Source organism: Pongo pygmaeus, chromosome 19 (genome assembly GCF_028885625.2).
Source record: "Pongo pygmaeus isolate AG05252 chromosome 19, NHGRI_mPonPyg2-v2.0_pri, whole genome shotgun sequence".
Lineage (NCBI taxonomy): Eukaryota > Metazoa > Chordata > Mammalia > Primates > Hominidae > Pongo > Pongo pygmaeus.
This window is the reverse complement of record NC_072392.2, coordinates 100,165,359-100,192,059: the sequence shown is the minus strand read 5'-3', so window position 1 is coordinate 100,192,059 and position 26,701 is coordinate 100,165,359. Positions and strand designations below refer to the sequence as shown.

General features: G+C 61.4%; 4 protein-coding genes across 12 annotated transcripts; 3 read left to right on the top strand and 1 right to left on the bottom strand.

The window, feature by feature from the left end:
- The first annotated feature begins 115 nt into the window (after positions 1 to 115).
- On the top strand, positions 116 to 9,632 carry MAFG (MAF bZIP transcription factor G). 3 transcript variants are annotated; one of them, XM_054459677.2, is made up of 3 exons: positions 116 to 362; positions 4,697 to 4,761; positions 4,853 to 9,632. In XM_054459677.2, the coding sequence occupies exons 2-3, from the start codon at positions 4,726 to 4,728 to the stop codon at positions 5,303 to 5,305; spliced, it is 489 nt and encodes a 162-aa protein (XP_054315652.1). In that variant the 5' UTR covers positions 116 to 362; positions 4,697 to 4,725; the 3' UTR covers positions 5,306 to 9,632. The 3 variants fall into 3 exon arrangements, with proteins under 3 accessions (XP_054315652.1, XP_054315653.1, XP_063512414.1); XM_054459678.2 differs by lacking the exon at positions 116 to 362 and adding an exon at positions 436 to 4,136; XM_063656344.1 differs by lacking the exon at positions 116 to 362 and adding an exon at positions 437 to 4,574.
- Positions 9,633 to 9,685: 53 nt separating this feature from the next.
- Positions 9,686 to 15,948, top strand: SIRT7 (sirtuin 7). Of its 2 annotated transcripts, XM_054459673.2 has the most exons (10): positions 9,687 to 9,863; positions 9,935 to 10,072; positions 10,183 to 10,287; positions 12,212 to 12,282; positions 12,381 to 12,453; positions 13,190 to 13,288; positions 13,362 to 13,598; positions 13,725 to 13,805; positions 14,012 to 14,118; positions 15,282 to 15,948. In XM_054459673.2, the coding sequence occupies exons 1-10, from the start codon at positions 9,708 to 9,710 to the stop codon at positions 15,478 to 15,480; spliced, it is 1,266 nt and encodes a 421-aa protein (XP_054315648.1). In that variant the 5' UTR covers positions 9,687 to 9,707; the 3' UTR covers positions 15,481 to 15,948. The 2 variants fall into 2 exon arrangements, with proteins under 2 accessions (XP_063512411.1, XP_054315648.1); XM_063656341.1 differs by lacking the exon at positions 10,183 to 10,287 and having other exon boundaries at positions 9,686 to 9,863.
- A 459-nt stretch (positions 15,949 to 16,407) lies between these two features.
- On the top strand, positions 16,408 to 23,727 carry PCYT2 (phosphate cytidylyltransferase 2, ethanolamine). Of its 5 annotated transcripts, none has more exons than XM_054459658.2 (14): positions 16,444 to 16,620; positions 18,292 to 18,380; positions 18,857 to 19,018; positions 19,262 to 19,328; positions 20,024 to 20,108; positions 20,283 to 20,327; positions 20,626 to 20,679; positions 20,983 to 21,121; positions 21,334 to 21,416; positions 21,700 to 21,777; positions 22,138 to 22,203; positions 22,427 to 22,492; positions 22,721 to 22,809; positions 22,931 to 23,727. In XM_054459658.2, exons 1-14 carry the CDS (start codon positions 16,532 to 16,534, stop codon positions 23,040 to 23,042), a joined length of 1,224 nt encoding a protein of 407 aa, XP_054315633.1. In that variant the 5' UTR covers positions 16,444 to 16,531; the 3' UTR covers positions 23,043 to 23,727. The 5 variants fall into 5 exon arrangements, with proteins under 5 accessions (XP_054315634.1, XP_054315633.1, XP_063512409.1 ...); XM_054459660.2 differs by lacking the exon at positions 16,444 to 16,620 and adding an exon at positions 16,703 to 16,982; XM_054459659.2 differs by lacking the exon at positions 20,626 to 20,679 and having other exon boundaries at positions 16,408 to 16,620.
- A 1,228-nt stretch (positions 23,728 to 24,955) lies between these two features.
- Positions 24,956 to 26,575, bottom strand: NPB (neuropeptide B). Of its 2 annotated transcripts, none has more exons than XM_054459665.2 (2): positions 25,361 to 26,575; positions 24,956 to 25,269 (listed from the first exon to the last, which is right to left on the bottom strand). In XM_054459665.2, the coding sequence occupies exons 1-2, from the start codon at positions 25,607 to 25,609 to the stop codon at positions 25,141 to 25,143; spliced, it is 378 nt and encodes a 125-aa protein (XP_054315640.1). In that variant the 5' UTR covers positions 25,610 to 26,575; the 3' UTR covers positions 24,956 to 25,140. The 2 variants fall into 2 exon arrangements, with proteins under 2 accessions (XP_054315640.1, XP_054315637.1); XM_054459662.2 differs by having other exon boundaries at positions 24,971 to 25,289; positions 25,361 to 25,761.
- Positions 26,576 to 26,701: the final 126 nt, after the last annotated feature.

Below are 26,701 nucleotides of genomic sequence, written 5' to 3'. Positions count from 1 at the left end.
CCCGCCCGGCGCTGGCGCAGCCAGTGTTGCCAGGGACGACGGCGCGCGGGTTGCGCATGCGCAGTTTGCCCTCCCTCCGCCGCGCCTTCCCCTTTAAGCGCCGGCCGGCCGCGTCGCCGCTTCATGAATGGAGCCCACGTGACCAAACATCATGTGACGTCTGTGGAGCGGCGGCGGCGGCGGCGGCGGATCCCGAGCCTGGTCCGGCCCGGCCTTCCCAGTGCGCTCGGCCCGGCCCGCGCAGGCGGCGAGTCTTCCGAGCCCCGGGCCCGGACCCCTCGCGCCGGTCCCTGCCCCGCGCGGCCTCGGAGCGCGCGCGGCCCCGCCCCGCCCCGGCCTCGGCCCGCCGGGCCCGCAGTGTGGTGAGTGCGGCTGCGGCGGCGGGCCCGGGCGGAGGGGGCGGCGCGGCGGGGGCGACGGGGGCCGAGGGAGCGCGCGGGCAGGGCTCCTCCCGGAGCTAGGCGGGCGGTTGGGGGCCCGGCGGCGGGGGCCTCTGGTTTCGGGTCTGCCGCGCACCCTGCTGGCGGCCCGTGCCTCGATTTCCCCAGCGGTCAGGAGCCAGCTCCTGCCCCTGCCGCCCGGGTACTGGGGGTGGGCCGCGGGCGGCGGCGGACCCGCGGAGCCGGGCGAGTGCGGAGCGGACTCGGAGACCCGGGCGTCCTGGAGGGAGGGGCACCGGACGGCGGGAGGAAAGGGTGGGGTCGAGCGAGGCGCCCGGGGGTCCGCGCCAGGGCCCGGCAGCCCGGCCCGCAGCTGCTGATTCATCAGGTGGCCGCGTCAGCGCTCCCTTGCGCGGGGGTCCGCGGCGAGCCCGGGAGGAGGGGCGGCGGTGGGGGTGCTGCGGGGAAGACCCTGCCCCTGGCTCGGGCTCGGGTTCCGTCAGTCGCGTGCCAGAGCCCGGAGGGAGACTTGCTGAGTCATCAGCATGAGGTCACTCGGTGCGCAAGCTGATACCGGAGGGGATTCGAGCGAGGGGCCTCGGGGACTAAAAGGCCGCCAGCGGGAGGTGGGAGGGAGCCATGGGGATGTGGGAGGGGGCCAGGCCCGGCGCCTTGGGGTGCCTGTTTAAGTGAGCGCCGAGCGATCCAGTTGAAGGCAGGGGTGCTTGAAGAGGAAGTGCGGGTGGCTCGCTGCAGGTGTTCTCCCGGGGTCAAAGGTGAAGCCCCGGGCGGTCCACCCCTTCCCAGGCGGCTCTTTTCCGGCAGCTGGTCCTGGTTCCACGTCTGGAGCAGTTTCCCAAACTGGGAAATAGTTCCTTGAGTGAGGGAGGGGAGGAGCTTCGGTGGGCCGAGCTAGCCAAAGGGGAAGTCGGTTTTTCCTGGGACTGGCCTGGTTGGACAGCCCCTGGCCAGAGATCGAGGCCCTGGGAGAAAGAGGGGTGTGTGTACCAAGCCCTGGGTGACAGTGGGCTGGGCAGGGAGGAAGCAGGGGCAGCTCTACCAGGAAACGGCAAGGGGGAGGAAGCAGCCCTGCCTCTCTCCCCAGTTGGCCCTGGAGTCTGGGTTGAGACTGTAGGTAGTGGGAGCTTCAGGGTGCCTAGCCTTGGGGTGCAACAGATGGGCTGGTGTGGATGGCACAGGGTGGCAGAACGCAGCACCCCGTCACCCCAAAGTTGTCCCTACCTGAAGTGGGGTCTCAGTGTTGTGTGACATTAGCAAAGGGAGTGGCCCTGTTGGATGTCTGGCCTGGCGGCCCAGGACGCTTAGAAAGTGGCAGCTTGGGAGTGATGTGGCCAGAGCCATCTTTCCTTGGGTATGTGGAGATTCACCAAGGTAGACTTCCTTTGCCCAGGAGTTCATGGCTGGGTTAGGCCACTTTGTGGTTTGCCCTCAGGGATGCCCCCCCCTCCAACACACATACACAGGTCCATTCTCAGTGAGCCCCCCCACACATACACACAGAACACAGGTCCACTCTCAGTGAGCCCTGGGGCTTATAGATTCCAGATGTTTCAATGCTTCAGCTGACCTTTGGCCTGGAGTTTGATGCCCTGGGAAAATTTCGGGGTCCTGGAGGGGCATTTATGTACATCTTTCTTTTTTTTTTTTTTTTTTTTGAGACGGAGTCTCACTCTGTTGCCCAGGCTGGAGTGCAGTGGCGTGATCTCAGCTCACTGCAAGCTCTGCCTCCCGGGTTCACGCCATTCTTCTGCTTCAGCCTCCTGAGTAGCTGGGACTACAGGCGCCCACCACGATGCCCGGCTAATTTTTTGTATTTTTAGTAGAGACGGGGTTTCACCGTGTTAGCCAGGATGGTCTCAATCTCCTGACCTCGTGATCCACCCGCCTTGGCCTCCCAAAGTGCTGGGATTACAGGTGTAAGCCACTGTGCCCGGCCCATTTATGTACATCTTCTCAGTCACTTATGCATCAGTGGAAACTTAAGTTTTAGGTTCTGTTCAAAGAGTGACTTTCAGGAGCTGAAAGCTTATGGAGCAGAGGCCATGACTGCTGGGGAGTTTCGGCCACTGGGCTTTGCAGCCAAGCGGGGCTGTCTTTGTTCAGGCACGGGAGTTTCTACGTTAGCCAAAGGAGACGGAGCTCCCAAATCTCCCTCCGTTTCCTGGCTGTCAGTGTGAATGGGTGGCCTAGGTACCCTCACAGGTTTCGGAGCCGTGACCATCTGTGCCTCCCGCGTGAGGTGGGCTTATTAGCCTTTGCGGGAGCAGAGGGTGCATGACAGGCCCCAGCTCTGGCCAGCCTTGAGGGCTGGAGGAGGGTGGGGGCAGCTTCTCCTCAGTCCAGCTCCTGGGATCCCTGCATGGTCCCTCTCAGCCCAGCTCCAGAGGCTGTCTCTGCTGAGCGTGAGTCCCGGGTTGCCAGAAGCCAGGCCAGGAGCCTGGAAGCACTGGCTGTGCTCGGGCCTGCCCCTCCCCCACCCCGGGCGCACCTTTGATAGGAGGCGATGGGTTGCACTTGTGCTGAGTTCAGGCCTTCTGCGGAGGGCAAAATCTGTCGAGGAGGCACTTTTCCGTGTGATCTCTTCAGGAAGTCACCACTGTCATTGTGCTTAGCAGCAGGGCTGGGGGCGATGGATGTGGGAGAAGCTGGTGCCAGGGCAGTGTCTCTGCACCCTGACTTGCACTCAAGGCTGGGGGGCCCCTCCGTGCTTGGCTGAGGGCCTGTCTCCTGGGGCAGTGTTGTGCCGGACGTGTAGGAAAGAGCTCCTGTGGGCCTTCTGACCTCCAGCTCAGGTCTTCCCCATCCTTTATCTGGAAGAATCCAGTGGCTGGAGCCTCAGGACCTTGCCTCTGAGCTGGCTTGGCTGTGGGGAGGGGTCTCTGGCCTCCTCTCCCTGCTCTGTGCTTGCAGCCTCACCTCCTGGTCCAAGGCTGGGTGAGGTGGAGTCTTGAGCCTGGTGAGAATGTGTGCATCCTCCTGGCCACACTTCAGCTCCCCTGATGAGAGTAAGAAGTCCCCCAGCCCATAATTTCCTGAAGTGATCCTGGCTCCTCTGGAGGAGTCTCTCATCTGTCTGCATCAAACCTGGAAAGTGGGGGATGGAGCATGAGGCGAGGGTCCATGCCCAAGGGTCTGGTGGGAGCTGGGCTGAGCTGGGAATCCCAGAAACGTCCTTAGCAAGAAAGTGAGAGCAGAGTGCTGGAGGGACCCTGAGTGGGTGAGAGTTGGTTGTTTAGTCTGGCCTCCCCAGCACTTTTGTTTTTGCTCCCTGGCCCTGTGGGCACTCACCCGGGGCAGGGACCAGAGAGCAGGCTGCAGCTCCGAGGGGCTGACTCCGCCAGCCTTCACGTTGGGCAGGCCCCGGGTGGCTCACTGTGGGAGCCCTTGTGAAATACCCTGGATGGGGTGGGGCAGGGGCTGCTTCCTGCAACCCAAAGCCACAGGATGGTTACTCCATCAGTGGAGGAGGCAGACTGGGAGGGCCAGAGGGGCCTCGGGCCAGGCTCCTCCCAGCTGATGGCCTGCCACCTGGAAGGTGGGGGAACTCCCTGGTCAGTCCTGCCAACAGACCAGAGCTAGATGGACGGCCCACCTCCAGCTTTTCAAAGTTAGGAGGCTGGGAGACTCGGGGTTCCCTATAGCCTCCTCTCTGGCCGGGTTCCCAGAGGGGCCCCTGTGCACCCAGGGAGCAAGGGGCTTTGTCCCAGGCCGGCTCAGGGGAGGTGGCTGTAGAAGGTAGGACCCTGGAAGATGCACACACAGGGTCACTGGCTGGCCCTCACCTGCTATTGGCCGGGCTGGCCTTTCTGGCCCCCAGCAGCTCGGCTGCGGCTCTCCTGGGGCGCTGTTGGCTGGCGGGCCCTGGGAGTGCGGGCGCGGTGGGGGAGCCAGAGGCGATGTGCTGAGTCAGCGTGACTCGCCAGGAACAGCCGTGCTCTGGGGCAGTGCTGGGGTTATTTTTAAAGCTCCCGGCTTCCTTCTAGGCCTGCCTCTCCCGCGTCTTATTCCTTCTCATCTCTCCCCGCCCCTTGTCTTGCGCCTGCCTTCCTAACAGCCTTCAGTTCCCCTTCTCCTGTCAGACCCTCCTGACCTCCCACCTGATTCTCTAGGGGCAGGGTGGACAGGAAGCAGCTCAGCCCAGCCTGGGAGAGGCCAAGGGCTGCCTCCGATCAGGTATTGGGGGCTGGGCACCTGGACAGCAGGCTGGGGTGGGCTGTGCGGCAAGGGCTCTGTGAACTGGGGGGGTGGGGGGTGAGGGTGGTCTCCAGGGTACTGACCTGCTCCATGTCTTACAGAGAGCGCCTGCTCGCTGTGCCCCCGGGTTATGACGACCCCCAATAAAGGAAACAAGGCCTTGAAGGTGAGTGGGCAGGGACAGGAGCCTTCGGGCTGGGGTGGGGGGGCACAGTGGGCGTGCCCGCTTGGCCTGTGACCCCTGCACTGTGCCCCAGGTGAAGCGGGAGCCGGGTGAAAATGGCACCAGCCTGACGGATGAGGAGCTGGTGACCATGTCCGTGCGGGAGCTGAACCAGCACCTGCGGGGCCTGTCCAAGGAGGAGATCGTCCAGCTGAAGCAGCGCCGGCGCACACTCAAGAACCGCGGCTACGCCGCCAGCTGCCGCGTGAAGCGGGTGACGCAGAAGGAGGAGCTGGAGAAGCAGAAGGCGGAGCTGCAGCAGGAGGTGGAGAAGCTGGCCTCAGAGAACGCCAGCATGAAGCTGGAGCTCGACGCGCTGCGCTCCAAGTACGAGGCGCTGCAGACCTTCGCCCGGACGGTGGCCCGCAGCCCCGTGGCGCCAGCCCGGGGCCCCCTTGCCGCCGGCCTGGGGCCCCTCGTCCCAGGCAAGGTGGCCGCCACCAGCGTCATCACAATAGTAAAGTCCAAGACGGATGCCCGATCGTAGGGACGCGCGTCTGCCCAGGCGGGTCTTTGCGGGGCCACTAGGCACGTGGCGAATTCGGCTGCCCTGTCCCTCTGTTTCCTTCTCTTCTCTTTCCTCCCTCTCTTCCCCGCCCTTCTCTCTTCCCTGCAAAGCACAACCTGTACCCCAGGGGCGCCGGGCTGAGCCCCTTTGATCTCGTCATTGTCGTCGTGTGTTTTGTATGTTGGGATTGGTCAGTTCGGCGGTGACGTGGGGTCGCCCCAACCCCTTTTGTACCAGGGCCATGCAGGCTTGGAGTCCAGAGTTGGTGCTGTGGGAATGGACTTGAGAGAGTTGAGGGAGAGAGAAGGAGCAGGCACGCTGGGCCTCGTGTGTCCCCGAGCAGTGAGGGTCCCAGTGTTCCCTCCACTCTCTAGTGGCCACAGGCTCGCGGGCTGGGAAGGATTCACTCTCTTTAGCCCCAGGGGAGCAGCTCAGCTTAGCCCAGCACTAAGAGATGGGCTCTGCTCTGAGAGTAGGGCGGGCTTGAAGGCCCTGATGGGTGGACCACCAGCCTGGGCGCAGTGGTGCTGGGGGCGTGCAGCTGGGCCCAGGGGCTGTGCGCTCAGGCCTGACCCGTTGCACTGAACAAGACCAAATCGCTGGTTGTGCGCTTAACGTGAGGGTGAGTCCAGTGTGCCCTGCGATGGGTCCCGTGTCACTGTTTACATGACCTATTTGTGTGGTTATATAGCCCTTTATTTAAAAGAGAGAAGTTCCTTTTACAAAGTTATTAAATTAATTATATGTTTAAAAGTTAAAGAAAAAAAGAGCTGCAGAGTATTTATAAAACTGTCTTTTAGAAAAAAAACAAGCAAGAAGACCATTTGACCATATAAATGGAAAAGGGAAGAAAGTATAATAGAAACTTTGCTAGTTAAAAAAAAAAAGAAAAAAAAAACAAAAAAATTCCCTCTCTTGTAAACTTACGGACACCTCTTTGTGGCTGTTGGAGTTTAGTTTTTATATACACAGAGTTATCAGACATTATTTATAAAACTTAGTTTAAAAAAAAGACAAAAAAAAAAAAAAAAAGCCAAGCCGTGAGCCGACCAGAAGGCCGTCCTCTTTGATATCTTTTGCAATTGTACCGAAAGTGACTTACTCCTCTGCCCTTCCTGCTTCCGTCTCTTGCCGGTGCCGTGGTGTCGTCCGTGCCTGGTGAGGTTTTGTGCAGCGGTAAAGTGCTGGTGCTTCTGGTGACCTTTGACCTGTGGGTGTCACTTCTTGTGTCTGTTTTCCCGTGTTTGTTTTTTGGGTTTAGTTGTGCTTTTGCTTCTGCTGGCTTGCTGGATCTGGGCTGGGGTGCCAAGTGGTGCCTGCTGCGTCGGAGCTCAAGGAGTCTGTGCCCACCACCAGCTCCTGGTCCCTAGGAGGTGAGACGTAGGGTTCTGTCATGCCCCCCTCCACTGAGCCTTGGCTACATCTGTGTCTAGGGCTTGGGCTGATCCAGTGGCGGGGTAGGTGAAACTGGGGTCCCTTGGGGCCCCCCACGCTGCTTCCACACCCACCACCTCTGGCCTTGGGTGGTGGCGTTACAGGGACGAAGGAGTCACTGTGGGTGGCCACAGGGCTATGGCCAAGCGTTCCCTGGCCGTCTTCCTCTGGCCTCAGCTTTGTTCCTATAGGCTGCCCGCACCGTGGGCTGCAGGTCTCGCCGCCCGCTTGATCCCTGAGGTGTTTTCATGCTGCGGGTGGTGATTCCAGGCAGAGTGGGTGGGGGCCCACCGGGGACAGACCTTTCTTCCTTGTCCCTGCCTCACTCTGAGAGCCTTGGGGATCTCCACCAGTGCAGACAAGGGCTACAGTCTCCAGGGCCGGGTCTTGTCCCTCTTCTCCGCTGGTCCACACTGGCAGCTCTTGGCTTCGGGCCTGCCTTCTGGCTCCCTTTGGGATCTGTGTCTTCCAGGGATCAGCTGCTTGGCTTCTGCTGGAGGTGCCTTCCTGTGGGGGCCCAGCCTGCCTCCTGCTCTCAGTTCCTCGCCAGAAGCTGCTGCCCTTCCCAGCTGGGCTCAGGAGGCTCCTTGTAGGCATATGATGGGGAAGGGGTGCCCCCACCCACCTCCAAGAGGCTACAGCCCTGTGTCTGGTCATGTGAGCCCTGGCCTGTCACCGCGTTGCTGGTTTTTTCTCTGTGGGGCCCAGACTCCTGTAAAGCACACAGATGTGGGTAAGATGAAAAACTGTGGCCCAACAGGGCTTAACCCTGTGGGTGGTGGGATTTTTATCCAAGAGTTTGGCCTGGTGTGCCCACAAGATGGGAACAGGGATGCACCGTCAACACTTGTCATGTTAATGAGATTTTCTTTGCTTGAGGTGTTCAGAGACAAGTCCTGTTTCTACCTGGGTCAGCCTGAAAATGGAAATATTGGCTATTGACTCTTGTCATTGAGTGACTTCATCCCCCTCCCCTCAGTCTGATCTTGTCTAAGTAGAATCCAGGCGTTAGTTGGAATCATAAGTATCCATAAAGAAAACGTCATGATCTGCCTTGGAGTGGGGAGAAACAGGCCCTCCCTGTCCTTGTGCAGCCCACACTTTTGTTCTGGCTGTGGGTGGCCATCCATTTTGAGCACCTCTGCCAGGCTGCAGACCTGGAGGCGAAGGGAGCATGGAAGGGGAGGGTGTAAGGGTCGACGCATGCTGAATGGGAGGTGCAGGTCCTCGGTGCGTTGGCAGAAGAGGCTTCTGGAGTTTTGAGGCCATACCTCCTTTCAAGAGCTTTGGATTTGGGGTGACTTCCCTGGGTCTAGGGGAGTGTTCCTGTCCCCTGTCAGGCCAGCCCTGCGGAGCCACTCCGCCCCTCTTCCCCTTCCCCTGGATTTCCTGACATAGATGCTGTGTTCATGTGCAGATGTGAGTGTGCTGTCCTTCTGATCTCTGTTAATCCCGCTTTCCTACTGAGAGGGTGGTGGTCTCTTCTCACCTCGGTTTTTCTGACACAGCGAATCGAGGGCTTTGGCCAAGGCCAGGTCTCTCAAACTTGTCCGCCAAGTAAACCGTGATATATGTCTTCCCTTCCACCTTAACTTTGCCCCAACTCCTCTTTTATCCTAACATGGACACTCAGATTTCAGAGGAATACCCAGCAGGGACAGGTCAGCTCTCACCCGGAGAGTGAGGCCCCTGGCTGCTGCTCTGGGTGGCTCTGGTGTTGCTGGCTCAGCTCTTGGTGCATGTTTCAGATATGTGTGCACACTTCTGACTGGTGGTTGGGGCCCGGCCCACGGCCCTGAGCGGCTGCAGCCTGCTTTGGGACGATGGTCAGGTCCCATGTTGTCCCTGCTGCCTCCCTCTGGAGTGGCCACTTGGCCAAAGCGCCCATCCACATCTGGAAAGTCTGAGCCGCAGCCTGCTGCACCGTTTCCGCTCTGGGATCTTGTGAGTTAACTTTTTTAGGCTGTGGTTTGGTGAAAGGAACCAACACATTAACGATTTTTCCCCCAGAAGCCACTGAATAATTCTTTTTGGTGTATTTTTGCCTTCCTGGTGGCTGTCTGGCCTTGGAGCAGGTGGGGTGAGTGGAGTACATAATCAGTGCCACACAGAGGCAGGGCGTGTCTGAGAGACTAATGCCTGTCCTGCCTCTGGCCTGTGTCCTGGGTGTGTACCATACCTGCTGGGCCAGTCCCACACATTTCCACCCTGCCCCTGGAGCAGCAGCTTTGATACCATGGGTGTCCCTTGAGTCTGAGCTAGAGTGTGTCCCCGATAAACTGTGAGACCTCCCTGTTCTTGGTGACCCCAGTTGGGCTTTGGCCCCTCCAGCAACCTTGTGTCCCAGACCTGCCCTTCTTCCCACCCCCTCAATCTGCTAGTCCCTGAAGCCTTTAACCAAACGGGAGTGGGCACAGAAAGCCTTCTCCTGGCAACAGGACAAGGGCTGCCCGCGTGTCCAGCCCTGTTGCTCTCCTGGCGCTGAGAGGTGGGTCCAAGCAGAGTTGGTCAGTCCCTGCCTGCCCTGCCTAGGTCTAGTCAGGGGAGGTTGTGTGTGTGGGAGAAGACCCCGGGATCTGCTGGGGTGGGATGGAGGTTATTAAAGATCTAAGTGAGGAGGGGCTGGGGTTTGGATGCGGGGTGAGGCCCGAGCGCTCACACTTCCTGTAGGGCGGGCAGGGGCCTGACCTCTTGCAGGGCAGTGGCCTTGGTGCCCTACCCCTGCCCTGCGCAGTATTTATTGCTAAATTATTGTCCAGGAGGGGCAGCACTGGGCCTGGCCCCCCGGGTATTTATTGCTGTACATAGTGTATGTTTGTGATATATAAGGTTTTCTTTATTTTGTATATGATCAATAAACCTTTTAAAGAGACTGGCAGGTGCTTCTTTGGGGCGACGCGGCGGGCGGAGCCGGAAGGGGTGGGTGGGGGCGGGGCCCATCTTGCGCATGCGCCCTGAGGGCGGCCTGCCGTGTAAGGCGGAAGCGGAAGAGCAGGTCTCCAGGGGAGCGATGGCAGCCGGTGGTCTGAGTCGCTCCGAGCGCAAAGCGGCTGAGCGGGTCCGGAGGTTGCGGGAGGAGCAGCAGAGGGAGCGCCTCCGCCAGGTACGCCGCCGCCGCTCCCCGGCCCGGCCATGCCCGGCCCGCGCCGCCGCTCACCGCCTGCCTGCCCGCAGGTGTCGCGCATCCTGAGGAAGGCGGCGGCGGAGCGCAGCGCCGAGGAGGGCCGGCTGCTGGCCGAGAGCGCGGACCTGGTAACGGAGCTGCAGGGCCGGAGCCGGCGGCGCGAGGGCTTGAAGCGGCGGCAGGAGGAGGCGAGTTCCGCGCGCGGCGCGCGGGCGCCCCCGGTTTCGGGAGCAGCTGGGGCGACGGGCGGTCCCGGGTGGGGCGGCCCGGGGCGGTGACCACCCTGGCGTCTTGACAGGTGTGCGACGACCCGGAGGAGCTGCGGGGGAAGGTCCGGGAGCTGGCCAGCGCCGTCCGGAACGCCAAATACCTGGTCGTCTACACAGGCGCGGGAATCAGCACGGTAGGGAGGGAGGCGGAGGCGCACCCGAGGACGGAGTATGCGCTCCAGTAATCGCGAAAAACTCGCCTTTAAAACAGCTCTAAGGTTTTTTCCCTTTCTTAAAGAAACGAAATGACCAAAACTTATCTAAGGTAAACGCTTTTTAAACGCTTGGTCTCTGTGTTACAGCCAGTTAAACAAGGAGTAGAGATACGAATGGGGTGTAGTAGCCGACTGTTCGCAGGCACCCCCAGGTTATGTGGACAGAGCTAAGCCCAAAGTTGTCGTGATTTTCCACTCTGTTCTCTCCATGTTGAAGGAAGATAAGTAGAAAGTGACACAGTAAGAGCCAGAATACACCAGGTGAAGGAGAGACTTGCATTGTGTTTTGAGAATTTTCACTGACAAGTTATTCTGGGCTGTGGGACATCGCTAGCTTTGAAAGTGTAGCTGGCATCTCGTCCATCTAATCTGATGGGTGTGTGTGGGGTGTTGGGCACGCGTAGGCCTAGCAGATCTGAACCCAGGTGATTTCTGTTCTCAGGAAGCTTTTAGGTGACAAGAATCAGGCATGTGAACAAATAACCATAATGTAAAGCTGGCTGTGCTGGGTCACTAGAACAAACCCAGACACACACTCTGTGCTCTTGGAGCTGGGAAACCCACCTGGGTTGGCTTTTTGTGGGAGGTGGCCTTGATTGGGCCTTGAAGGATGGGTGAGATTTACAGGAGAAGGTTGGAATGAGGCACTCCAAGCAAAGAACAACAGAGGCTCAGCAGCAAGAAGGCAGAAAGGGAGTTCACTACTGACTCAAATACCCGGGGCCCTGGGGTTTAGTCTCCTCCCTCCACAAGTCACATGTAAAAGTCCAGTCATGCTGGGCGCGGTGGCTCATGCCTGTAATCCCAGCACTTTGGGAGTCCGAGGTGGGCGGATCATGAGGTCAGTAGTTCAAGAACAACCTGGCCAACACGGTGAAACCCTGTCTCTACTAAAAATACAAAAATTAGTCGGGCATGGTGGAGGGCGCCTGCAATCCCAGCTACTCGAGAGGCTGAGGCAGGAGAATCACTTGAAACTGGAAGGTGGAGGTTGCAGTGAGCCGAGATCATGCCATTGCAGTCCAGCCTGGGCGAAAGAGCTAAACTCCGTCTCAAAAAAAAAAAAAAAGTCCAGTCATGTCATTATGTAACAGTCATGTGATCTCTTAACGGAACTTCCAATGGCAACTAAAAGCACATGCAGCTAGCGGATTTCATCTGAGTGTTTGAGGTTCCCGTCTTGAATGTGACTGTCAGAACCACTGCCCAGGGGGGTGATGCATTTTTCTGAGTTTAAGCAGGAGTCGGGAGTCCCCAAAAGGGAACACAAGACACCTTGATCCTGGCATATCCTGTGTGCCCTCTGTGGGCCTCAGTTTGTTTCACAGGACTGAAAACCTGGGAAGTTAGATGCTCATCTCATCTGGAGAAGTTCTGCCTTTGTTAAGGTGGAGCGGGAATAGTCAGCACTGGGACATGAGAATGGACAGTCGCCTGCCCCCACCTAGGGATTCACTATTTGCTAAATGTGTGAGCTGTGGGCTCGGCCCTGGGGGCACTTAGGAACATGACTAGTCTTCCCCTGCAGTATGGAGGACACGTGCCACAGAGCCCAGCTTTGTGCTCAGTGCCAGAGAGGCTTCCGGAGGCAGGCAGGGCTGCGTGCAGCCTGGAAGGATGAGCCAGGCCAGGCGGGAAACGGAAGTCCAGGTAGAAGGGAGGAGCCGAATTGGGGTACACTCCATATGGGCTCAGACAGGTCAGCCTGTGGAATGAATAGAGGCCAACATGCAGGCCAGCCTGGAATGCGGCAGGAGGGACAATGGCTTTCCGTTTTTGGGAATTCTGCCAGTACCTAGAGTGGTGCTTTTTGACTTGGCTTACCTTTTTTCTCAACATGCAGGCAGCGTCTATCCCAGACTACCGGGGCCCTAATGGAGTGTGGACACTGCTTCAGAAAGGGAGAAGCGTTAGGTAAGTGGGCCAGGCACGGCTTCCCACGTAGGCTGAGCAGAGGCAGCATGGGCCTGAGCTCCAGCTCTCCTCACCTTGCCTTCCTTTCTGCCTGGCAGTGCTGCGGACCTGAGTGAGGCCGAGCCAACCCTCACCCACATGAGCATCACCCGTTTGCATGAACAGAAACTGGTAAGAGCCCTGGGTGGCTGGTACACTTGCCAGGGACCAGGCAGAGCACCTTGGTGCCTAGTGGGCAGCTGCATCCTCCCTCTGTCTGCCAGTTGACTCCCATGATGAGCACCCACCAAGTGGGTTAGGCCCCGGGTTTGATCCTCCCATGCTTGACTCTCCAGGACAGAAGGGGAGCACCCCCTCTGAACCATCCCATCCACAGCCAGCCTCAGCCTCAGAGCTGCTGGTGGCCTTTCCCCTTTGTGATTCCCTTGCATTTTTCTGTGGACCTCAGAAGCCATCCTAGTCACAGGGGAGGCTTATGGGACATCTCTGGGGACCTTCTGCTGAACACCCTCAACCAACGGGGCATAGGGGTTGATCTGCCTAGGTCCCCAGGAACCTGAAATGTCATGACCCAAGAGAGCATGGATCTGGGGCAGAGTGGCCCTTGCCAAAACCCCGAGCCACTTCCCAACCTTGCCAGGACGGTGCAACCTCTTGCCCTCCCAGCTACTCCAGGTGCATCAGGGCTGGAGGAAGGACACAGCCCCTCCCCACCATAGGCCCTCTTGACTCCTGGTGGTTGGACCTGTTGTGTGTTTTACTTTCTAAGACTCTCTGGGGGGTCGGAGCTGCCCCTGGTCTTGGGAGCCATCGGCTGGGCTCAGAACAGCCTCGCTGTGGCCGGGTACTGACCTCCCTACCACCACTGACGGCTATCCCTCCCCTCCCCACCCGTTCTGCCTTCCAGGTGCAGCATGTGGTGTCTCAGAACTGTGACGGGCTCCACCTGAGGAGTGGGCTGCCGCGCACGGCCATCTCCGAGCTCCACGGGAACATGTACATTGAAGTGAGCAGTCCTGCAGGGACCCGGGGTCTCCACGGGCAGGCGGGTCCCACTCACTGTGCCCTCTTGCCTCTAGGTCTGTACCTCCTGCGTTCCCAACAGGGAGTACGTGCGGGTGTTCGATGTGACAGAGCGCACCGCCCTCCACAGACACCAGACAGGCCGGACCTGCCACAAGTGTGGGACCCAGCTGCGGGACACCATTGTGCACTTTGGGGAGAGGGGGACGTTGGGGCAGCCTCTGAACTGGGAAGCGGCGACCGAGGCTGCCAGCAGAGCAGACACCATCCTGTGTCTAGGGTCCAGCCTGAAGGTACGTGCCGATGACACCATGAGTGAACCGAGCCCCCGCCCGCCTGAGGGTGTCCAGCTCTGCGGCCCAGCACTCTACAGACTTGTGCCTTGTGTGTGTACTGTGTCTGTCTGTCTGTTTCCACAGGTTCTAAAGAAGTACCCACACCTCTGGTGCATGACCAAGCCCCCTAGCCGGCGGCCGAAGCTCTACATCGTGAACCTGCAGGTAACTCGGGTGCTGAGAGCCACGTCCTTAGATCTGGGTCTTAGAACGCAGAGCCAAAGACACCCCACACCCATGCACCAGGGCGGTCTGATAGGGCCCCCGTGGGTGCTCAGGGAGCACCGACTGAGCCCGTAGGGGCCGAGGCTGACAGGCCACTGGGAAGGGTTGGGCTGCTGTTACTCTTACTTGGCTTTCCCTGTCCTCAGTGGACCCCGAAGGATGACTGGGCTGCCCTGAAGCTACATGGGAAGTGTGATGACGTCATGCGGCTCCTCATGGCCGAGCTGGGCTTGGAGATCCCTGCCTATAGCAGGTGAGTGGGCCATTGCAGCAGCCTGCTTCCCCGCACCTCTGTGTGCTGGGCCTTGTCTGTCTTCTCTCGTGAGCTGAGTGTGGAGGAAGCTCTGAGGTGTTTGCAGTGGTGTCTGAGGCATGACTGAAGCGTGGTGGTCTACAGAGGGCCTGACCTCAGTGGTTGGCAGAGACCCCGCGTGTGCCACTCCTGCCCTGGCTGATGTGGCACACACAATCCCTGCGGGGAGAGGGATTCTGCCCGCGTGCTCCTGCTCCAGGCCTCCCCGTGGAGCTCCCTGAGATGCCTGGTGGGAAGCATCTGGAGGGGACGAGCACTCGGCAGCTCTGGTCAGACAGAATCTGTGTGCTTGGTTTTGGGAGTTGGCGTACTTTGGGAAAGCTTAAACAAACTGTGCCTTAATACAGAACTTGTGATAATTTAGACTTGGTGTATGTATTGAGTAAAAAGTTTACACTCTCTTTCTCTGTGAATTTTCAGGGTCTTATAGGGGAAATCAATAACTTCTTTTAATCAAAGGGTTCAAGAAATTAAGGATCCCTTCACCTTCTGGGCCTGGCACTTCTTGTATGTTATGTGTGTGGTGTTCTGTGATGTGGGCTATCGTGTACTGTATTTTTTTTTTTTTACATTAACTTAGCTCATTTTCCTTATCAGTGCGTATCTGTATCTTAAGTTATGATCTGTGGTTCTGCATCTCAGTCAGACACATGCTTTCTTCACGGTGTCATCTGTAGGCCACGCCTCCCTAGTCAGCTGGGAAGGGGGAGAGGGTCTGGTCCACCTGCCCCTGGAGGTACAAGTGGAAGGTGGGGCCCAGAGTTGCTAGTGACTCATCCCTGGAGACGGAGGCAGCCCTGGGGCCACTGCTGCCCCGCCGTGTGTGTGCACGCCGCTCAGTGGTGGACAAAGACACGGAGTTCTGAGGAGACCAAGCTAGTGTGGGTGCTGACCTTTGAGTCACCACCTAAGAGGTGACCTCTCCCGCATCCGTTCTGCAGCTTGGTAACAATGAAGCTGCCGCCAACCAGAGCCCCGCCGCAGTTGACATGGGAGGGAAGGGGATGGGAAGGCAGGGACCGCAGACAGCTTTCCCGAGCTGGGGCGGGTGTGACTGCGAGAGGCTCCCAGGCCCGCCTGATGCCGCTTTCCCTTTTTGGCAGGTGTCAGGATCCCATTTTCTCACTGGCGACTCCCCTGCGTGCTGGTGAAGAAGGCAGTCACAGTCGGAAGTCGCTGTGCAGAAGCAGAGAGGAGGCCCCGCCTGGGGACCGGGGTGCACCGCTTAGCTCGGCCCCCATCCTAGGGGGCTGGTTTGGTAGGGGCTGCACAAAACGCACAAAAAGGAAGAAAGTGACGTAACCTGGTGCTCGATGAAGAACAGTTGGCACTTTGCAGATGGCCAGTGTCACGGTGAAGGCTGGGTTGCCCCCACGGGTCTAGGGAGAACTCTTTGGGGATGATGTTTTCACCGTAACATTTTTAGCCATTTGTCCTTGAGGAAGCCCCTTGCACTGCTGCGGTTGTCTACGGCTTGGCCATCGAGGACACCTGCCCATCCGGCCCCTATGTCAAGAGGTGGCAGCCGCACCTTTCTGTGAGAACGGAACTCGGGTTATTTCAGCCCCGGCCTGCAGAGTGGAAGCGCCCAGCGGCCTTTCCTCACTCACCAGGCCAGTCTCAGGGCCTCACCGTATTTCTACTACTTCTTAACGAAAAAAGTGTGAACTTTATAGAATCCTCTCTGTACTGGATGTGCGGCAGAGGGGTGGCTCCGAGCCTCGGCTCTATGCAGACCTTTTTATTTCTATTAAACGTTTCTGCACTGGCTTCCGGTGTCCCCGAGTGGTCGGCGCGGGCTCCCCGGGCTCAGGTGTGTTGCCTGGCAGCTCGGTCCTGGCTTAAAACTCCCTTGGTTGGACAAGGGACAACTGCAGATTATTGTGCCAGAAAAATAAGAAAAAAAACTCCCCTGGTTGGGACAGCGCCCCGTGGAGGTTCCCGGGGGTGACGGCGGTGGGACGGTCCCCTCGCGGCACTGCCCCGCCAGCCCAGCGCCAGGTGTGGGCGGTGCGGAGAGGCCAGGTGTGGGTCGGGGGCGGGGCTCGGGCCGCGCGGCACACGCCATTGGCTGTGCGGTGGGGGGGGGCGGGACTCTTATCAGGGTCTCACGCCATTGGCCGCGCGCGGAGGTGCGGTGGGGCGCGGCCTTCGGGGTTGGGGCTCGGGCCGGAGGGCGCGCGGCTGGGCGGGGGCGGCGGGGGCGGGGCTCGGGCCGAGCGGCGCACGCCATTGGCCGTGCGCAGCGGGTGAGCCCCGCGTGACGGCGGCTGAGCGTGCGCCTGGCGGGGCGGGCGGCGGCGCTCGGAGTCGCCGGGAGCTGCCAGGCTGTCCGCGCCGCCGCTGCGGGGCCATGATCCGGAACGGGCGCGGGGCTGCAGGCGGCGCACAGCAGCCGGGCCTGGGGGGCAGGCGCGCCGTGAGGGTGTGGTGCGATGGCTGGTGAGCGCGGGGCCGGGGCGGGCCGCGGGGGCGCCAGGGCCGGCTTCCTTCCTGGGCGCCGCGCCAGCCGTTGCTCGGGGACCGGGCCCGCGTTCTGGGTGGCGTCCTCGTCCGGCGTGGGCCGGGGCTGGCAGGCTGCGGGGCTCGGCCGCCGGGAGGGTCGGGCTGTAGAGGCTCCGCGCCCTGCCGTGGGCGCCCCCGTCTACCTCTGGCGGAGGCCCCGCCCGGTCACGCCGACCTCTCCGGTGCAGCCACCGCGCTGAGATCTGGAGCCACGGCCTCCCTGCTTCTCCGTAACCACCAGCAACCAGCTTGCCCGGCTCCGGTCCAGGGGTTCCCCTGACCTCCGGGCGAGCGTCCCTGTAGGTGGACATCGGGTGTGACCTGCCTGTCCGGGACCCGCAGTGAAGCCCGCGGGCTCCCGGGTCCTCCTCCGCGGGGTTAGAATGCGATCGGTCTTCTCTGGCCAGTCAGACAGAGGGCATTGTTTTAAGAAAAGTTTGGAGTTTTCAACAAGTGAAAGGAAGATGACCGTTACTGATAATTTGCTACCTCTGACCCTTTCACGTGCCTGCCGGATGGAATCCAGGAAGCAAGCGCCTCTATCTGATTAGCCCTTCCCAGGAGAGCAAGCAGGGCCTGGTCCTCTGTGTCTGAGTCACCTCTGGGAGAAGGAATGTGGCTTTGTGTCAGTGGACTTTGACCTTGCCCTGACCAGGCCCCAGCCCCATTCCAGACTGTGCTCCCCTGGCCCAGCCTCTACCCCCTCCTCCCCTCCAGCCTGTCCAGTGGGTACATGGGGCCGCCAGACTTTACTCAGCATGTCTGCCAGGCTCCGTGCACTGTGGCAGGGGTGCTGGGAGGAAGCAGTGGTGTGCAGTGGAGCAGCTCTGTGCACTGTGTGGGCTGCCAGGGTCACACCTCTCCCTGGAGAGGCAGGGACAGCTTTGTCCACTCGAGGGGATGGGCAGCTGCTGTAAGGAAGTGGCGAAGAAGCCAGGGCAGCGAGGCCCAGTTGGTGGCATGGCTGTGTAGCTTTGGGCTTGAGAGTTCACGTGTTAGCAGACCCAGATTTGTGAATGAAAACTCTCGAACCAGGTGGCAAGGCAGTGGCTGTTCACCCTTAGCGTTAAGCCTGCTGAGCTTCAGAGGCCGTAAGGGAGGAGGAAACAGGATTTTCAGGGCCAGTGATTCCCAGGGTTTTATTTTGTGGTTGGATTTGTTTTGGGTTAGCCCCAGAGACTATTCTCTTGTCTCAAGGTAGTCTAGGATCCAACCCTACCCCAAAAGTTAACGTTGGCTTATTTTAAAGTGACTGCCCCCGGCAGTTGATATTTGGTGAGGGGATAGGACACGTGGCCCTGCAGCTTTCAGTGGGCTCCAGTCTGTCCTGCACCCACCAGTCTTCTAGACCCAGCCAGGCCTTGACATCTCTGGCCCTGCCACCCTTTCTAGATCTGGCACAGGGGTCCCACCGTCAGGCCCAGGAGCCAGTGGGGTGGAGAGCTGAGCACCTACATCCTCCGAATCCCAGTCCCAGGGCTCCCAGCAGCAGCTTCTCAGAGTGCTTCCTAAGGAGTCCTCAGAGGAGCAAAGCTCTGCCCCTAAGCCACAGGGCCACCTGGTCCCCACCCTTGGCACAGGGACCACCCACTCTCTCTGTCTCCACAGCTATGACATGGTACATTACGGCCACTCCAACCAGCTGCGCCAGGCACGGGCCATGGGCGACTACCTCATCGTAGGCGTGCACACTGATGGTACGCACAGACGGCCTTGCCCACCCACGGCCCCCCAGCCCTCCTGTGGGTTGCGACCATTGACTGAAAGCCTGCAGGCCTGGGGCCACCTTGCCAGGGCACAGCTGTAGGGGATGGCACTGTAGGCTCACCCAGCCCAGCCCCAGCTGAGGATGGCCTAATGCCTTTCCCATCTTGTACTTCCTGTCCCAGCTAAAGAGAAGGGGATCCTGCTCCCCACCACTGCCAGCGTGGCTCCCAAACCTTCAGGGGCTGAGCACCTGCTCGTCAGAAGGAATCTCTGCCTTTGCCTGAGACCCTCGCAGGGAAGAGAGCCACCCAGTTGACCAGCACTAGTGGGCTAAGGGCCAGGGGAGAGAGACAGCCTGGCCCCACCGGCCCTCTTGTGTGGCTACAGCTGGGTGCTGGGAAGGGGCCTCCTACTCGAGGGGCCGGGTGGGCTGGGGTCCCCAGTCTCCCCGTTGTCATTTTCCTAGAGGAGATCGCCAAGCACAAGGGGCCCCCGGTGTTCACTCAGGAGGAGAGATACAAGATGGTGCAGGCCATCAAATGGGTGGACGAGGTGGTGCCAGCGGCTCCCTACGTCACTACGCTAGAGACCCTGGACAAATACAACTGTGACTTCTGTGTTCATGGCAGTGAGTGGTGGGGCTGGGACCTGGGGGCCTAGGGACATCAGGTGGCTCAGGATCAGATCTGCTGGTGGGACATCCGGGAACAGGGGGCCTCCATGCCCTTCGAGGATCTGAGACATTTCCGGGCCCCTACCTAGAAATGGGCACGCGGACACTAGGGCAAGCCAGGGGCCGAGAGGGTCCTGGGCTCTGAAGGTTCTGGTGGCTTTGGGTTAAGGATCCTTGTCCTTGTGTGTCACTGCTTAGATGACATCACCCTGACTGTAGATGGCCGGGACACCTATGAGGAAGTGAAGCAGGCTGGGAGGTACAGGTGAGTCTTCACCGTGGGCCCGGCCATCCAGGGAGCTGGACATGGGGCTCCCTCCTGGCTCGTGCTTTGCTATTTACTGGGAGCCCGTGAGGGGAGCGTCCGGGCCCTGGGCCATGTTCCTCACGCCCAGGACTGGGAACTTGAGGGATGGAGGTGCCGTTGTGGGGTGGCCTGGAGGCCCTCGCCATTTGGTGCTGCAGACCCGTGGCCCCAGGGCTCCAAAGGCACAGCTTTGTGAGGTGGCAGCTGTTGAGCTCGGGGGACGTGGCTGGCACTGCGGGGGAGCTGGCACTATATCTGAATTACCAGACGTCAGGGACATGAGGCCAGTGGCTCCCACATGGGATGCTGCAGCTGAGAATTCACTCAGCGGGCAGGACGTGGGTGTGAGGGAGGCAGGAAGCAGAGCTGCTGCCCCAGTGCTCACCCTCTCCCCGGCATTGCACACCTGGGCCCCAGCGAGGGTCCTTTTCCGTGCTCCTGCCACTCCCTTCAGTCACTAAAAGCGTGGAGGCCTTCCCCACGTTCCCAACCCAGGTTTTCTGTTATGGCCTTGCGCAGGGTGGGGACCCTCAGTCTCTGGGGCAGCTGTGGTTCTGCCACAGCAGGGCCGCTGGTGTCCCTAGTGGTGGTAGCAGGAGGCAGAGCCTTGCGAGTGTCCCAGGATGAGACCCCACTCCCGCTCTGTCCCCCAGAGAATGCAAGCGCACGCAAGGGGTGTCCACCACAGACCTCGTGGGCCGCATGCTGCTGGTAACCAAAGCCCATCACAGCAGCCAGGTGAGTCGGCAGTGGAATCCCCGAGGCCCCTGGGTCGAGGTCGCCAGGGGAAAGGAGGGGCACCTCCCTGCCCCCTCAGGGTCCTCCTGCCCACTGCTCCCCATCCCCAGCCATTCCTGGGGTGGCCACGCCTGGAGGGCAGGCCCCTCAGCCCTGCTCTGCCCTTCCGTGCAGGAGATGTCCTCTGAGTACCGGGAGTATGCAGACAGTTTTGGCAAGGTGAGTGCGGCCGTGCAGGGAGAGCTGAGCACGCAGCTGCAGGGGGCTCCCCGGCCACCTGTCCCGGCCATCCCTTGGGGAAAGGCCAGCCCAGAGCCTCACCCTCCTCCCTCCATCCTTGGCACTGACCAGGCACTGACTGCCAGGTTTGGCCGACTGGTGGATGCTGGGAGGGAGGGCAGGCAGGTGGTGGCACCGGCTGGCCGGTCACGGCAGCCTCTGCTTGGAGGAGGAGCAAGGACTTGCCTGTGGACAGGTGGCCTCTAACCAAGTGGCCTGGCCCTCTCTCCCTTTGTAGCCCCCTCACCCGATACCCGCCGGGGACATACTTTCCTCAGAAGGCTGCTCCCAGGTGACCAGACAGTGGTCTCAGGGTGCCAGGTCCCTCCCAAGGGCTGTGTGCACCTGCTGCAGGGCTCCTTGCCTCCTCCTGGTGGTCGCTGGCTGGGCTGAAGTGGTGTCTGCTGCGGTGCCTGCTGTGGTTGTGGGGTGGCGCCACAGTCCCACCCGCCACCTGGCCTGGCAGTGTGTCCCCTGCCCGAGGTGACTGGTTGGAAATGGGATTGCTGGCAGGCGGCAGCTGAGGGTTTGGTGACCTGGTGAGGGCAGCACCTGGGAGGCCTCCCCCGCCAACCTGCACTCTCTTGGCTTGTAGTGCCCTGGTGGGCGGAACCCGTGGACCGGGGTATCCCAGTTCCTGCAGACATCTCAGAAGATCATCCAGTTTGCTTCTGGGAAGGAGCCCCAGCCAGGGGAGACAGTCATCTATGTGGCTGGTGCCTTCGACCTGTTCCGTATCCTCTGGGCCTCTGCTGCTCCCTACCTGTGTCACATGGGGTGGGACCCGGGGGCCTCACTTGACTCCTTGGGGCCCCCAGACTGGGCTGGCTGGTTTGCAGGGGCGCAGCTGTCAGCAGGGAGGATGGCGGGGAGGCCCTTGGGCATGAGCTGTCGGGGAGCTGCTCCCTGTCATCCCCATCCCGACTGCTTCTTAACCTGGGTGCAGACATCGGGCACGTGGACTTCCTGGAGAAGGTGCATAGGCTGGCGGAGAGGCCCTACATCATCGCGGGCTTACACTTTGACCAGGTCACTGCCCTCTTGCTCCCTGGGCCCCTGGGCAGCTGATGGACCCTCGAGGGGCCCTAAGGGTTGGTGTTAGGTGCAGTGGTCTCTGGGAAGAGGCCCCAGGTGAAGTCAGAGGAGACCCTGGGGGGTGATCGTAGGCTTCTGGGGTCCAGGGCTGTCCTGTCTGGGGCATCCCCACAAAGGCGGGCAACCTCCCCGACTTCTTCCCATGAGGGACAGCTGGGAGGCGCACACCCTGTCCCCCCAAAGTCTCCGGGCTGAGCTAGCCTCACTCTGGCCGCAGGAGGTCAATCACTACAAGGGGAAGAACTACCCCATCATGAATCTGCATGAGCGGACCCTGAGCGTGCTGGCCTGCCGGGTGAGTGGGGGCCAGGAGCCAGCCCAAGGATGGGACATTCCCACAACATCCCCCGACCAAGGGCCTCCCTGAGCCAGGGCAGGGGGGCTTGGGTCACTGGCAGAGCCACACCCAGCACCCCGAGTTCTGTGGCACCTGCCCATACCTGTTTGTTGAGGCAGGAGGAGGGGTGGTCAGGTCTCCAGGTGCTGTTCCTTCTTGCCTCATGGAGGAGCCCCAGGGGTCCCCAGCCTGCCCAGCCCATCCCTGCTACTCACTGGCAGCCCCGCCCCATGTCTGGGCCGTCTCTCACCACCCTGTGGCCCTGGCTTACCAGTAGCAGGGACCGAGCAAGTCTTTCTGCCCCCACTGTCCCCACAGTACGTGTCAGAAGTGGTGATTGGGGCCCCGTACGCGGTCACAGCAGAGCTCCTGAGTCACTTCAAGGTGAGGCTTCACATGGGCTCACCTTGTTTCCTCTGTTCACCTCTGATCCTGCATGGGCTGGGAACGCAGGCTGGCTGTGGGCTCCTAGGCGGGGCCCAGGAGGGGCCTGGGCTGAGGAAACGGCAGGGTCAGCTCTCCCAACCCCCGGGGCCTGTGCTGGGCTGTGGGTGGCGACGGCTGCTGCCTCCCTGGGGAGGGCTCCTGACCCCCACTCCTTCTCCAGGTGGACCTGGTGTGTCACGGCAAGACAGAAATCATCCCTGACAGGGATGGCTCCGACCCATACCAGGTGGGTCATGCTGGCCCTTGCTGGGCACAGGGGTTGCCATTGGCACTTCCCAGCCATTTAATGTCTCACTGTGCCTGCCTGGGAAACGGGCATGGTGGCTGCAGCTGCTCTGACTGCACCACTCCCACGGGACCCTGGGCGCTGGTCTCCCTCTGGGGCAGGGCATCAGATGGGTCTTGGGGAGGTCAGCAGGGACCTTCATCCCGCTTCTCCTCTCCGGACCCCCAGGAGCCCAAGAGAAGGGGCATCTTCCGTCAGATTGACAGTGGCAGCAACCTCACCACAGACCTCATCGTCCAGCGGATCATCACCAACAGGTGCAGCTGGGTGGGGGCACCTCGGAGCCGCCTCGTGGGCGCTCTCCACTAGACTTACCCTGCCCTCCCCCTCGGAGCCGCCTCGTGGGCGCTCTCCGCTAGACTTACCCTGCCCTCCCAGGTTGGAGTATGAGGCGCGAAACCAGAAGAAGGAAGCCAAGGAGCTGGCCTTCCTGGAGGCCGCCAGGCGGCAGGCGGCACAACCCCTGGGGGAGCGCGATGGCGACTTCTGACCTGGCGGAGACCCTGGCCGGCCCTCCCCCTGCTCTGCTTCTGCGCCTTCTGCGTTTGGACATAGGACTCTGCAGGGCCGCCCTCTCTAACTGGCCTGGCTCTGGAAGGGCTGGTGAGGACTCTGCCTCCTGCCTGCCTTCAAGGTGCCTGGTTTGCAGCAGGCTCTCCGCCCTTTCCAGCAAAGCTGCTCAGAGAGGGTGTCCAGCACAGTGGAGAGGCCAGCAGCGAGACGGGCAGATGGCACCTGCGGCCTGAAATGCACCGCTCCTGCGTGCGCCCCCACCTGGTCCCCGGATGCCCCCACCACCTGGACAGAGGCCACACTGACTGCCCACCCAGCTGTGGCGGGAGGTGCAGAGCAGAGGGCTTTAGGGAGCAGTGACTGTGGTCACCCCTTTAGTTCTCTGGGTGTAGACCACACCACGTCCTACTTGGCACACCCCAACAGTGTCCTGCCACCCGGCGCCTGGCTCCAGGAAAACACGCTTGCCTTCCTTCCCGGCAGCTTTGCCGCTCTCCTTATGGACTCTGTTCTGTTTGTACATGGCTGATGTAAATCTCTTTGGTACAACCGAATAAAGCCTGGTGGCAGTGCTGTGCGGGGCTCCCAGCCCTGCTGGGAAGGACCAGGGAACCACCTAGCAAGGAGAGCCTCTTGGCCCTGCTGCCACCATGCACCCAGCAGCCGGGAGTGCAGCGGGCAGCCTGGCAATGAGTGAAACCCGGGCCTGCAGCCCTCCAAAGCCTGGGGCCACCCCCTATAGCAGGTGATGCTAGAATAGGAGGAGAGCCAGTGCTGAGGCTTCTTGCCCCTTGGCCCCTCCAGGGGCCATGGGATCTCTGTCTCCCGCACCCCTGTCAGGGCCCGCCTGGAGCAGCCCAGAGGCCGAAGAGGCTCTTCCTGCAGCCTCCGGGAGGTGTCTAGGGAGGCCATAGATTGCCTGGTCTCGCCATACTCAAAATGAAGCTTATGATCAGTACTTTTTTCAGCCCCACACTCCTCTCCAGAATGGCCTCTGCCCTACAGCGCCTGGCCCACGTGGCGCCCCACGGGCCTGCCCTCTGCTGTTGTGAGGTTGACCTCACGACCCAGCACAGGAGCTGGAGGCGAGGTGCACGCGAGGCTCTCCACAGCCCAGGAAGGCAGCCTCTCACCCTGCTCTCCGAGCTAGGGGCCAAGGTGTGAGGGGCACAGGCCATCCTCGTCCTGCCAGGGCCCCGCTTTCAGGAGTGGGGTGGTGCCAATGCTCCCACTCAGAACCCTGGACTGCGGGGTCCCCTGAGCAGAGGGACCAACCAGTTCCCCATAGACAGATTGGTGCCGGACAGGGACTGCCTGGGCCCCAGGCTTGGGGAGGGTGGAAAGGCCCTGCGTGCTGCTGCCTGGGCCGGGAGGTGGGCCTGGCCCCTTAGCAGCATTGGAGGCCAGAGCCCAAGCCAGTTCCGGAGTCACACCCAACAGCCGAGGGAGAACCTACCCGTCTCCCACCCTCAGCTCTGGGGAGGCATGCTCTGGGCCTCTGGAGCCAGGGCTCAGGCCCCCAACTCTCCTCCTTGCCCCTGCACCCTCGGACTTGGCGTGGCCAGAAGGGATGCGGGCAAGAGGAAGGCAGCCAGGGGCTCCAGCCCACGCCCTCACAGATTTGGCTCTCGAGTGGGGGAGCGAAGGGCTGGGGAAGACACTGGGAACCGGGCCAGCGGTGGCCCTGCACTTTCCCCCAGGGAGCACCAAGGCTAGGCGCGGCTTCACCGCGGGGCTGGGTCGTGGCCAGCTTCGCCCCTGGGTCTGAAGACCTCTGGGTGGCCCAGGCCAACCTTGCCCTGCCGCCGCACACCCGGCTGCCCTCTCATACCCAGGCTTGGGGATTTCCAGGTCCCGTTCCCCTCGTGGCCTTGCTGCCAGTCCTCCAGTACCCCTCACTCCGAGGCCGCCTCATTTATTTATTCGTTTGCCATTAACTGCGGGGTGAGCGGAATAGGGGAGACCTGGGGCGCCATCCCGCGCCGGCGGGGCCTGAGGTCCCCGAGTGGGACGGTGGGGGCGGGGTCCCCCAGCGGTGCCAGGAGAGGTCTGGGTCTGGGGTCTGGGGTCCGGGCTCAGGCGGCGAGGCAGTCGGCTGCGCGCAGGGACAGGAAGACGTCCGCCTTGCACTGGTAGGTCCCGCGGCCGTCGGGGAGCCGCTCGCACCTCTGCAGGTTCGGGGCGACGTCCTGGACGCACACAGCCTGGGGCAGGCAAGCAAAGGCTGAGGGGCCGCCGCGTCCCCACCCACGTCCTGCCGCCGCCCCCCATCAGCCCCCGGCCCGCCGGACTCACGAGGCTCAGCAGCCTGGGGTGCAGTTGCAGCTCCGGGGAGGCGCCGGCCCGGCCCGGAGGTTCCGCCCCTCTGGGGGGCTGGGAGCGCCGCGCGTACGGGGACCTGTGGAAACCGGACAACAGCCCCGCGGCGCGGCCCACCGAGTAGGAGCTGCGCCCCGCCGCCGGCTTGTACCACGCGAGGCCAGGCGGCGCCAGCAGCAGGCACAGCGCCAGGGCGGAGGCCGCCAGTGTCGCGGGCCGGGCCATGGGGACGCTGGCTGGCTGGTGGGCGGCGGCGTCGGGGCTCGGAGCAGCCACCGCCTGGGCCGCCTTATATCTGCGGCGGGGGCGGGCCAAGGCTGCGGAGGGCCGGGAGGGGCGGCAGGCGGGCTGGGGATGCAGCAGGCGCGCGCGGAGGACCCGTCGCACCTCCGCATCCCAAAGGAACCAGCCGCGCGGGCGAGCGCTGGAGGCGCGCAGGGATCTGGCGCTTGGTGGGAGCCCAACGCCCCCTCAAGCTCCCTACCTATGCCGCTCGCGCCCTTCAGGCCTGGCTTGCGTGGGCCTCATTGGGAGCAGGGGAGGGCCCACGGGCGCCCAGTCCTAGGAGTCGTCCCCCAGGCAGTCCTCAGTACTCCTGAGGCTGGAGAGCCAGCCACACTGCACAGTGCCCCGGGGGCGGCTTCTCTCAACCTAAGGGGTGTTCTTGGCTCCAGGCATCAGAGTCCATGTGGCTTGTGGGGCCCTCATTTCTTTCATGCCCATTGGGGAAGGTTCCACCAGAAGGGCTGTTACTGGCCGGGTCCTCTGGGAGGGGGGCAAGAAGGCCAGCCACACCAAGGCACTGGAGCTCCACAATTCCTGGCCTTCGATTAGAGGCCCCTCCCTGCCAGCTCTGCCCCTGTGGGGGCACCAGGCAGGACTGCCAGCCGCTCTCCTGGCAGGTGACATCAGCCTTCAAGCTCACTGTGCCCTCACCATTTCATGCTCCCCCAAGATCCTGGTCATGTCTTCTCTTGGATATCTCCCCAGGACAGGCACTGGCACTGGAGCCCTGGCACTTGTTTCTGGGTTCCATGCTTCCCAGGTGTGATGGTGAATGCTGAGTGTCAGCTTGATTGGATTGAAGGATGCAAAGTATTGTCCCTGGGTGTGTCCCTGAGGGTGTTGCCAGAGGAGATTCCCATTTGAGTCAGTGGGCTGGGAGAGGCAGACCCACCCTCAATCCAGGTGGGCACCACCTAATTGGCTGCCAGCACAGCCAGGATACAAGCAGGCAGAGGAACATGGAAAGACTAGACTGGCTGAATCTGGCCTCCATCTTTCTCCCGTGCTGGATGCTTCCTGCCCTCGCACGTC